Source organism: Panthera pardus, unplaced genomic scaffold (assembly GCF_024362965.1).
Source record: "Panthera pardus isolate Hobbes unplaced genomic scaffold, ASM2436296v1 HiC_scaffold_27, whole genome shotgun sequence".
In the NCBI taxonomy this organism is placed as follows: domain Eukaryota; kingdom Metazoa; phylum Chordata; class Mammalia; order Carnivora; family Felidae; genus Panthera; species Panthera pardus.
The window spans coordinates 109,051,090-109,063,262 of NW_026526843.1; the positions used below are offsets into that span (position 1 = coordinate 109,051,090).

The 12,173-nt window shown below is 42.5% G+C and overlaps 1 protein-coding gene across 12 annotated transcripts in view; it reads left to right on the forward strand.

Moving 5' to 3' along the window:
* MAP7D2 (MAP7 domain containing 2) overlaps positions 1-11,810 on the forward strand; it is a 113,586-nt gene extending 101,776 nt beyond the window's left edge. For all 12 annotated transcript variants that reach the window (XM_019431674.2, XM_019431671.2, XM_019431672.2 and 9 more), the window contains 7 exons: positions 2,619-2,844; positions 3,613-3,717; positions 4,779-4,835; positions 5,271-5,349; positions 6,313-6,499; positions 8,904-9,176; positions 11,653-11,810. In XM_019431674.2, the coding sequence (XP_019287219.1) occupies positions 2,619-2,844; positions 3,613-3,717; positions 4,779-4,835; positions 5,271-5,349; positions 6,313-6,499; positions 8,904-9,153 (904 nt within the window). In that variant the 3' untranslated portion in view covers positions 9,154-9,176; positions 11,653-11,810. The remainder of the gene's footprint in view (positions 1-2,618; positions 2,845-3,612; positions 3,718-4,778; positions 4,836-5,270; positions 5,350-6,312; positions 6,500-8,903; positions 9,177-11,652) is intronic.
* Positions 11,811-12,173: the final 363 nt, after the last annotated feature.

A 12,173-nucleotide genomic window follows, 5' to 3' on the forward strand; every position in this document is an offset into this window, starting at 1 on the left:
ATAAAGGATGCATCTGCTAAATGTTGAATGATGACCATGATGCATAGGTTTTTGGTACTTTCTCCCTGGCAAGGAAGGGGGATGGGTTTGGAGTAGGTGACAGGAATAAAAACAGAGGGGTGAGAGAACTGCATGCAGTTCTGGAGTTGTGAACTCCAGAAGGAACTTGGTAATGATGGCAAGGGCAAGGGGGTGGGGCAGTCTGCAGCAGCATGACTGTGGAGAAATGACCAAATCCATGTTGTCTGTTTTTTTAAGCAGATAAAGAATACTCATCCTTGGAGAGGATATTGAGGGACTCGGTTTCACGTGGGAAGCTAGTTTTGACCTAATTTGGAGAAAGCAGAGTTTGGTTAATGGAGGGTATTCTGTCTGTAACAGGAGGGACAAGGTAGAGCTAATGGGCCTGTGGGGAGGAGGAATGTGTGTTGTGCATAATGATAGAGATTATGGAGACTTTGGAGCCAAGGGGATGTGTTACTTACTGTTTGTGTATGCATTGGGCACCTCTGAAGTCCTCATGGTGAAACAGAAGAAACAGAACGCTTTTCAGATCCTGAAGCTAAAGATGAAGTAGCTTGTGCATTAATTCATAAACACTGTATCCTTTATGTATTAGTTCCTTGGGGACAATTAAAACCATCTCATCAGGTGAGGGTTAGGAACTAAAATAGTGTCCTGTTTAATCTTAGGATAAACTTTGTTATTGACATTTTGATAATCTTGTGTTAGACATACTTAGTCTTCCATTGAGGAATCTAAGAACTGGAGTTTCTTTCTGATTAGGCCCCATAATGCTCTTGGCCAGAGTTCCCTAGAATATTTGTTAATAATTTCCATTGTTCCAGCAGTGCTTTTAGGCATCACAGTCTTGGCAAATATAGAATATGTTACATACTATTATAGTCCTGGGCTAATGTCTCTAAGTATCTCTTTACCTTTTAAAATATTTCTTTGGTGGGGGCGGGGTGGGGGCGCCTGGGTGGCTCAGTCATTTAAGCATCCGACTCTTGATTTCAGCTCAGGTCATGATCTCACAGTTTGTGAGTTTGAGCCCTACATCAGACTCTGTGCTTACAGTGAAGAGCCTTCTTTGGATCCTCTGTCTCCCTCTCTCTGCCCCTCCCCAACTCATGCTCACTCTCTCTCTCAAAAATAAATAAACGTTAAAAAAATGTAAGGGGCGCCTGGGTGGCGCAGTCGGTTAAGCGTCCGACTTCAGCTCAGGTCACGATCTCGCGGTCCGTGAGTTCGAGCCCCGCGTCGGGCTCTGGGCTGACGGCTCAGAGCCTGGAGCCTGCTTCCGATTCTGTGTCTCCTTCTCTCTCTGCCCCTCCCCCCTTCATGCTCTGTCTCTCTCTGTCTCAAAAATAAATAAACGTTAAAAAAAATTTAAAAAAAAAATGTAAATATTTCTTTGGTGACATATAGGCTAATTGCCTCCACAGTTCCTGCAGGATATCCTTTTTAAGTCCTGACTTTTTATAAAAATGTAACAATACCCCAGTAAGTTAGTGACCCCTGCTTTTGTATAAAGGTGATGTCTGAAAAGTATACAGATTTATAGATATGCTTACAAGGGCGTGCATTTGAGAATCTTCTTAGGGCCAGGTATTGTGCCAAGTGCTTCCCTTACATTATATCATTTAGTTCTCACAATGATGTCATGGACCCAGTAGTATAGCTATTCCTGTTTTATTTTTTTTTAACGGGCATCAGAAATGTTGAGTGACTTTCCAAGGAAGGGGCACACAGTGAGTGGTACAATCAGGTACAGTCTTGATCTTGCCCATATGTCACATTGTCATTCAGTAACACACTGCAAGATGAGTATGATTACTCGCATTTTTTCATAGATGAGGAAAGCGACACACTTGTGACTAGGAAGAATGTTAGAAATGTAAAAACAACTGCTTAGACTTCATAGGGTTTTCCCTCACTGCTTGGAGCTCTTTAGCATTATATCATCAACTGTTCGTCTGTGGATGAAAAATGTCTAAATGTCATTTAATTTTCATATAGCAATGAATAAAAGCTAAAAGATTTTTAAATATTGGTAATACAAATGAGAAATAGATGTTTGAATTTCTATATTAAATATAAGAGTTCTGTTGAATACTTTCTTCTACTTGCCGCTTCAGAACTAACACAGCAGTTAGAACCCAAAGTAAACTTATTGAGCACGTAGTCACTGCTCTTTAAGTTGCCAACTGGCACAGTTGTAGCCATTGAGACATTTCTAGTTTTTTTCAGCTTCAATTAGGTTTAAATATTTCACTTAGTTTTTCAAAGAATTGTCATTAAGTAAGAATGGTGGGACTGTGGTCATTTGTAGATTGACTAGGGAGCATTTATGTCTTCATTATGGTGTGTTCTCAAATCAGTACATCATTACTCTTTGTATAACAGAATTTAAAGTCAACCTTGGTTAATTTTTTTTATAACGTATAGACTGAAGTTGCTTTCCGGGAAGGATGAGTCAATTTCTTGAGTGGATGCTAATTCAAGTTCACACGTCTGTGTGCCGTGTGTTATGCTCTCCTGTTGGCACACAGTTCTTTGGCAGTTTGCCTTTTGAGCATGTCATCATCTTCTAACAACAGTTATGTTCTCAAAAGGCTGGAGAGAGAGGAATTGAAAAGAAAGGCAGAGGAGGAAAGGCTTCGCCTAGAAGAGGAAGCCCGTAAGCAGGAGGAGGAAAAGAAACGGCAGGAAGAGGAAGAAAAAAGAAAGGCAGAAGAGGAGGCTAAGAGGAAGGCCAAGGAGGAGCTGTTGTTAAAAGAAGAGCAAGAAAAGGAAAAACAAGAAAAAGAAAAGCAAGAAAAAGCCATGATTGAAAAGCAGGTATAGTATAAGTCTTCATATGGACTCTCCTCAAGAGCTTTAGTTAATATTAGGTAAAATTAGTTAAATTTGAATGATTCATAATGTTTGCTTGAAGTTTTCTCTTAAACTAACTGGGATGGTTATTAAGTATGAGTTACTTTGGGCAATAAAAGTGAAGTTTGTAATGTTTGCTGTATGTCAGTTCACATTCCCCAGAAGGAAGATCCTGGGATGAGAATTTGGGTGCCAGGAGTTTATTTGGGAGAAGATCCCAGGAAGCTGGTAGGAGAGTGAGAGGAAAGCCAGTATAAGTGCACTGATGAGTGGCTTACTGTGGACCACTGGGAGCTAATGCCTTTGGGACTCTCCCAGAGACTGTGGAATATGCCTTAGAATTGTCTCTCTAAGGGGTGAGGAAACTGGATTGTTTATCTGCCAACTTCTATCTCTCATGGTTGAAGGTCACTCCTTGGGTAATTAACTTTCTGAAACACCTAGCCATGTGCACATGGCCAGAGACTACCCTCAGACACAGAAAGACCTTGGCAGGCAGTATGGAAACTGTCTGCAGGTAATTTGCATGATGGACCCAGAGTATATGAGTGAGGCCCAGCCGTGTCTACTACATCATAGAGCAGGCTGTGTAAATCCACACTGAATATTGGAACAGCATCTACTTTGAGGTAGCTGATAAGGTAGAAGAACACGTGCATATCCCAGGGAATCCCACTACAGTGTTTTCTCAGCTTAGTAAAGTTTATGCCTTGGTTTCCCTATTTCTATCAGAAGGAAGCAGCAGAAGCAAAGGCCAAGGAGGCAGCTAAACAGATGCGTCTAGAAAGAGAACAGATCATGCTGCAGATTGAGCAGGAGCGCCTGGAGAGGAAGAAGGTAAGGGCTCAGGATCAGGAGGAGTTAGGGTGAGGCAGGAACAGGAAATCAATCCAGTTCTGTTCTGCAGTTGTTTGGTAGAGTGATCTTAGAATTGTCTAATTAGGTCAAATTTGTTGATAGTGCTGTTCACATCTTCTGTATCTTTGTTGGTTTTCTGTCATCTTGTTCTCTTAGTAACTGAGAGAAGAGTGTTAAAAGTTCTCTCTGTGATTATGTATTTATCCATTTCTCCTTCCAGTTCTATCAACTTTTGTTTTAAACGTTTTGAAGCTCTACTGTTAGGTGAATACATATTTCAGATTATTAAATTCTCCTGTTAAATTGACCCTTTTATCATTAGTATATCTCTATCTCCATTAATAATTGTATTAAAGTCCACTTTGTCAGACTTTTTTTTTCCACTTTGTCAGCCTTTTTATGTTCACTGTCTGCATCGTAAATATTTGTCCATCCTTTTACTTTGAACCTATGTGTTTCCTTACAAATATGTCTCTTGTAAACAGCATAAAGTTAGGACTTGTTATTTGAATCCAGTTTGATGGCCTTTGGCTTTTCATTGGGGTGCTTTTGTCCATTTACATTTAATGTAATTAGGGATAAAGTTGGGTTTAAGGAGGCTGATTATAAATAAAGCTCCATTCCCGTGGTGTCCTAGATCCAGCCTAAGCTTTGTACTGAATTAGGTCTGGGAGCTAGGAGATCAATCTCTGGCATCCCTTCATGACCTGCACCTCACCCTCACTTTCTCTAGGGTGGTCCTCTAGAATGGCAGGTAGTGATCTGTTGTTTTTAGGTAACCTAAGGAGAGGAAGGAAAAAGGTGGGATATAAACTGAATGTCGATTCCAAATACTAGTTCACTTTTCAAGCATTTGACCTTGTCCATAGGGCAGAGGTGTGTATCTGCAAAACCAATGGAAACCTTTCTGTACTCATTATCCTCTTCTGACATTTCTCTCTTACGAGTTTTCTGAGATATGTAAAATCACATATAGACCCAGCTGCTTTTATGTTCATTTGGTATTATAGTCCTCTTACCTGGTCCTTTTTGGTTTCCAGAGAATAGATGAAATCATGAAGAGAACAAGGAAGAGTGATGTGTCTCCAGAAGTGAAGGTAGGTGTTCAGAGTGCCATTTTGATAGTTTATGGACTGAGGAGAATGGCACAGTATGTTCAGTGGAATTGTAGGTCTTGGAGAGGAACAGCCAGAAAAAAACGAACTCTTCCTGCTTTGTTCCTGGCTAGATTAAGGAGGCTACAGGTACTTGGATGGAAAGAGGAGTCTAAGAGAGGAGTTTCAGAGACAGGGTGGTAATAAAAAATTTGAGGAGTTGGGTTGTGGATGCAGAGAGAGGCACAGTAGTCCATGAATAAAAAAGAAAATGGTGACATATTGATAAGGGAAATACAGTTAACTTGTAATAAGCCCAGAAGATTCAAAGAATTAGCATGGAATAGGCAGATGGTTCAGCACAGTTCTGAATATCCTTTGATGCTTTTCAAAAGTGCTTGTCTTTGTATGTAAAGTCATCCTTCCCTCTGTTTTTAGAAAGAAGACCCAAAAGTAGAGCTTCACTTGCCTGTGTGTGTGGAAAATAAGACAAAACCAGTTGTCCCGAACAAAATAGGTGAGTGTGAGGGCTGGTTCTTGGGTTCTTCCTTTCAGCAGGTGAGGGCTCAAAGCACTTCCTGCGGGGATGAACACCCATGGGTCTTAAGAACATTATTCCTGTAAGGGCACTGTGTAGTTTTCCTCCTGGGGGAGTCTCCATCTCCAGTACAGGTCTGTCAGGTCCATTCAGAAAGCTCTGGGGTCTTCGGTTACTTTAATAGTCCCAGCACAGGAAGCCGGCCACCTGGAGTCCCATGCTAGTTTCCAGGGAGGTTAACAGCTGATCAGGTTCTATTCAGAACCGATTCTGCTATTCTACAGTGGTTTCTCCTGTCTTCCACACAGGAGAGCTGGACAGTCCAGCTCTTCTCTCTCATGTATACTTAAAACTCATTAGATGTGAGGGGCACCTGAGTGGCTCAGTTGGTTGACTGTCCCAACTCTTGATTCAGGCTTAAGTCATGATCCCAGGGTCATGGGATCAAGCCCCACATCAGACTCTTCACTGAGTGTGAAGCCTGCTTGGGATTCTCATTCATGCTCTCTCTCTTTCTGCGCTCTTCCTCCCTCTCCCTCCCTCCATCTCTCCCTCTCTCTCTCTCTCTCTCTCTCAAAGAAAACCCCTCCTTAGATGTGAATATATCATGGCAGCCAAAGTCAGAAAGGCATGTCCATCTCAGAGGTACTCTACATCTCTCCTTTGCCTTGGGGCCCAAGAAAATGCTACACAGAGCCTGGGGACCTGCACAGTATATGACACCAAGCCTCCTGGGTGGGTCATGAGCCCTGCACAGACACTGATGATGTCATTTGTCTTCTTTTCTCTCTGAAGCTGATGACATCGGGTTCTTTTTGCAAAAGGATGTTGGACTGTTGGTAAAGCAGAGGATTAAATTAATTGTCTCAATATATATTTCCCCTGCTATTTCATTGTTCTGGTATTTTATGATTAACAGAATGACTTTGTGTTCTCAATCAGAAATAAATGGGTTGAACACCTGCCAGGAAGTTAATGGTGTGGGGCGTACTGCCCCAGAAACTTTTCCTCGAGACGTTTTCTCTAATGGGCTTAAACCAGTTGGGGGACTTGTTCATCTAGACACCCTTGATGGGAAATCAAACAGCCTGGATGACTCAACTGAAGAAGTTCAGTCTATGGATGTGAGGTAAGCTGGTTTATTTTGCATGTGAGCCTCATCTCTTCTCCAAACACTTCCACTGCCTCTTTGTTGATTTTTTTCATCTTTTACATACCTAAATCAACTAAAGGAGGTTCGATTGCCATTCACAAAAGCTATCAGTGGTATATTAGTGTGTTGGGTCAGGTTCTTTAGAAGTAGAGCCTGAGACAGGTACTCTAAGGCATGGGATTTATCGGGAAAGAGTTCTCACAAGCAAGTGGAGGGTGGGAAGGAGTATGAAGCAGGGGAAGTCACTAAGCAAGGATTCTGTTTTAGCTGGTCCTATGGGAGCTCTGGAGGATGAATTTCCACTAGAGGGTGGTCTGATTAAGGGAGGCAGCCTTCGTGCCACTCTACCCATCAGCCATTGAGTGTGGTCACCCAAGGTAGGGATGCAGTTGTAACTTCTGTGGGCGTAGGACTCCTGTCAGCCAAAGGCAGTTGTCCAGAGAAAGGGTGGCAACTATGAGCTATTAGCAGCCAGCTCTCTGTGCAGCTGGGAGACGGATGCGCCTACACATCAGTGGGGTCTGAGTGGGGCACCAACAGGACTCACTGTGTCCAGTGTCTTATGTTTAAGTAGTCTTGTCATTGGAGACTTGATAAAAGATCTAATCTGATTCCAGATACTAAAATCTTAAACAATTCACCTGGCAAATTAATCTCAGACAAAAGGCAAATTCAGTTAGCATGTGGTTGAGACAGAGACACTGAAACGGAGAGCCTTGGGCAGGGCAATTGGAGTGGGGGCAGCTATCTGAGCCAGGAAGCAGTGACAGTGTTTTACAAAAGTTCTGCCAGAGCTCCAGGTGGCCAGAGGTTAACCTTTTCTCCTTGGCTGTGAATTCTCAGCTTTCTCTTTGGGGGTGGGGTCTGGGGAGGAGGGTCTTTCCTAGGGCACAGTGATTGTAAATGTCCTAGCTTGTGCACCCTGGCCTTAAGCCAGATATGTACAAACCCAGGGTCCAGCACCCCATCACCAGTAGAGCAAATTCTATGGAGACAACCCTTGCCTCCATTGCTGTCCATCTGCTTAGGCCCTAGGGTGAAACAGCAGAGGCATCTTAAACATTAACACAGCATCTCTCCCCCTCCCCGTGTTGAACCTACCTCTACTTATTCCTTATGTCTCTGGGTGTGGGGAAGACGATAAGACACAGCATCAGCCAGGGTTCAAGAAAGTGAAGGGGCTCAGTGTGTACTCTGAGTTCTCCTGTGGCCACCTCTGCATTTAAAGAAAGGTGACTCTTGGAGGTTGCACCCAAGCTTGTAGCATTTTCTCCTCCTCACGATCTGACCAGCTGTTGAAGGCCAGGGAATGGAGGTGAGGCAAGGTGGAGATAGGGTGGGTGCTTCTGCTGATGGGGCAGTTTGTCCAGGCTCCAGCCACCACAAGTGGTGTTAGGTCTTCTACTGCCTTGTAACTAGGTTGAGTATGAGGGAAATGGATTTTCTCAGTTTCTTCAGTTCACCTGGTTTTTGTAGATTCTTCTCTCAGATCTTATCAAGGAAGAAAAGAACAGACAAACTTGGCAGCAACCTTACTCTGGCTATTAAGAAAGACCCCCAGGGTCAGGACCTCACATCCCAGCCCACCTCATCTGAGCTAGGCCTGTGGTTGACCCAGCTATGAAACTCCTTCTTCCATCTCTAGGTTGAAGAGAGAGAGAGAGCCATACCCACTGGGCAGGAGCTAGATAAGTCAGGGTAGAGTGGGGCCTCACTTTAGAGAGGGAGCATGGGAGAGATTTGCTCTGCAGGTGACTGGGTGCATGGTGGGGTCCTTCTTAACAATGGCCCCCACCTAAACTGAACATTTACTGCAGGCTGCACAGACTTCCTCAGTATGACCACGTCATGCTCACAGGAACCCCGATAGGGAGAAATGATTGTTCATCTCGTTGTACAGCAGTGGAAACTGCGGCTGGCAGGGAGAAAAAACAGCTTGTCCAAGGTAGCACTGCTAAAGAGAAACAGCACCAGGAACCCTGGTGCTGATTAGGGCCCTTCCTCAGCTCTGTTTTAACTTCTAACATTTGCTTTCTGTTTGGGTTTCCCATTTTGAAGGTTTTGGAAGTGGTTGGCTTCTCTGCAGTAGAGTGCTGGTACCTGTGGTTTTTATTTTCTTTCTTCCTGTGGGCAGTGTGAGCTTGGCCTTCACAGCCCTGCCCAGTCCACTTCCCTTGTTTTCCCTTGGGAGGGGGGCTTCTATCTCTCAATGTCTCAGATTTGAACTAACTTGTGTTTTTTATAGTGTGTTTCACACCAGCTTTGTCTCTAAATCCATCTTCTCTCGAAAAGTAGTGTAACAGAATATTGTAAATAGAATTAATTTTCATATTTTTCTCTGCCTCCCTCCTTCACTGTCCCTCCCTTCCCCCCATCCCAGTCCTGTTTCAAAGGAAGAGCTTATCTCCATCCCAGAATTTTCACCAGTAAGTGAAATGATTCCTGGGGTGTCTCTGGACCAAAATGGAACTGGTAATGCCCGAGCACTTCAAGATCTCCTAGATTTCACTGGCCCGCCCATGTACCCCAAGCGATCCAGTGAAAATCTCAGCCTGGATGACTGTAACAAAAACTTGATTGAAGGATTTAACAGTCCTGGCCAAGAAAATACTCTGAACACCTTCTGTTGACAAATACATCTCTTTAATGAAAGGTACAGTCCAGTCCTTTGGTTATAGTGTAAATTTATACCTCTCCAACTGGGGTTTGTAAAGATGGGATAAACATCACTCAGTGTCCTGAATGGTCAGTTTTTTTTGAAAAATACACATGTGAATATGAATAGAGGTATCACTCATTTTTCAAAACTTAACATTATGCCAAATGTAGTTTATGAAAGACCTGCATTACTACCTGTTTGCATTAACTGAAAGTAGTGCAAAGAGACTTTTCACTTTTACAAAAAAAAAGGCAAAATGCAAAAACAGCCTTCAGCGTTTGTCTTGGAGTGAGCTGTTTGAGAGGCAGCATGCACCCTGCACAGGGACAGTGGCTCCGTCAAACTCCTTCCTGAGAGCTGCACTCAGCATTCAGCCGCCATAGCTTTGCACTGTGTCTGCGAGCATCTGTGCTTTCTCTCATATTATTTTACACATCCATTAGCAAGATATATTCTAAGGTAAAAGAAAAGCCTAAGAGGTTATTTTGGGGGTCTGGGAACACTCAAAAATTTTTCCATATGAGTTGATAGTAGTTAATTGCTTCTTCACCTTGCGGCATTTCTGCTTACAAAAGGTTTCATAGGAACATTCTTTCAGATGGGAGGAAACCTGTATATGGTATATACTGCAGCGCACACAATAATTGAGATGGATTTCAAGTGAATCCTTTGTATGAGAGCCTTCAGTGCCACACCCCAGCATGCCCACCCTGCTGTTGGGGGTGTGTGGATGGGTGTGTGGTGTGTGTGTTGAGAAGCACTGCTACAAGCTTGACCAACCATCTATCTGGAGTAGCACCATTTTTAGAGGCAAAGACAATACTGTAATAGTGGTACAAGGTGGTATTAATAAAGTGAATTTCTCCCCTAGTTTTACTCGATGACATTCCACATTCTATCTGCAGTCATTCATATATAATGATGAGCATTGGGTCAAATGATTTGCTGTTCTCTCGACCCATTCTGGAATCTTTGCAAGCAAACATCTATTCTTGGATCACACTGAGGGAGTGGGGAGATGGAGAGCTGAAGTTTATGTCCTGAAGCTTTTGTTCCCCACCTTTGGCCTTTTTTCTTGTCAAAGTGGGTTATAAACACTCTGCGTTTGTGTGATTTAGTTATACATACCTTACATTGGATTTACTTCAGTTTGGGGCTTGTTTTTTAATTAACGAAAACATAATTAGAATCTATCATCAAATCCTTTCGTAAGTTAATTCCAGTTGTCCTCCCACTTTAGACTCTGAAAACATTTTTATATTCTCAGCATTCTCTCACTTCGTTTCTTATGAGGCTCCACTCCTATAACACAGCTTCGATGCCTGATATGATTTAGTCCAATCTTTCTCTTTCTCAAATGAGGAAACACAGGCTGACTGGCTGGCCCAGTCAGAAGAGCACACGACTGTTGATCGTGGGGTTGTGAGATCAAGCCCCACGTTGTGCATAGAGCCTATTTTAAAATAGTAAAGTCTATTTTGGGGCACCTGTGTGGCTCAGTTGGAGGAGCATGTGACTCTCGATCTTGGGGTCATGAGTTCAAGCCCCACAGTGGGTGCAGAGATTACTTAAATAAATAAAATCAAATGAGGAAACAGGTTGGGGAGGGCACATGGCCAAAGGTCACTGTATTTTGCATACATCTTCCTGTGCTCAGCTATCAGCTGTAGATAGTGCATCTTAAGAGTTCACTTCTCTTGTTCTTAGGAAAGCACTTGTGGCCCTTTGACACATAAAAGGGAATGTATGACAGGTAACATTTAGAATAAACTGTGTCAGTATTATGCTAAGTGAAATAACTCAGTCAGAAAAAGACAAATACCATATGATGTCACTCACATGTGGAATTTAAGAAACAAAACAAATGAGCAAAGAGGAGAAAAAGGGGCAAACCAAGAAACAGACTCTGAACTATAGGGAATAAACTGATGGTTACCAGAGGGGAAAGCAGGGGGCGGTGGAGATGAGGGAAATAGGGTATGGGGATTATGGAGTGCACCGGTTCTGATGGGCACCAAGTGATGTATGGAAGTATTGAGTCACTATATTGTACACCTGAAACTAATATAACACTGTATGTTAACTGAATTAAAAACTTAAAATCAAGGATAGGATACAAGTGAACATAAATAAGCATGTGTTTTGTTGTTTGTTTTGACTGCATTTGGCTTCTTAAAATAAGTTCTGCACTGAAATCTTAAAATGTGTTGGTTTTTGTTGTCACGGTGGCTAGGGGCAGCAATACCATTTGGAAAGCAGAGCTTGGGACATTAAGTATCCTGCAGAAAATTTGGCCACCTAATAGAATAGTCCCACCCAAAATGCTGAAGCTCTTCCATTGAAAGATACTGCTATATAATTATCAAGAAGGTAGAAAGTTCCAGACAGAGTGATCATTTTAGTGAGAAAGAATAGGTACAATGTGGTCTCTTCATTCATCTCATCTGGTTTTGTTTTTGGATTGACACAGGTGGTGTTTGGAGACCCCATGAAGCTGCTGGTAGTCAAATCCAAGCTGCTGGTCCTCTGAAGAAGCTTCTGTTGTCCTAAATCACTGGATTCCAAATTATTAGATGAAAATGTAACTGTATCCCTAGTTAGTATGTCAAACACTGGCCACTCTTGGTCGAAACCTTGAAACATTGGCCTTGTTGGGCTTTAGCGAAGTTTCATGTTACAGTTCTATTTATGAGCTTCAGCTGCTGATAAAGTGCTTCCTATACTACTTTATTATCATAGTGATCCTCTGAATAACCCAGGTGATTCTGTGCTGGAAATTCACCTTATAACCATTCTTATTCCCAAAGTTGGAGTACATAAACATTTAGATGTCTTTTCCTGTAAATATTCTAGACATTGACTCAAACTCTACTTAAACTTACACTGAACTTGGGCTGCTTATCTCCCTGTCTGTGTTTAGAAGAAATTCCAGAGGGTTTTCCCCCTTTTCTGTGGTTTATTTGTTGGAAGTTACTATCAAGCTGTTTCTTA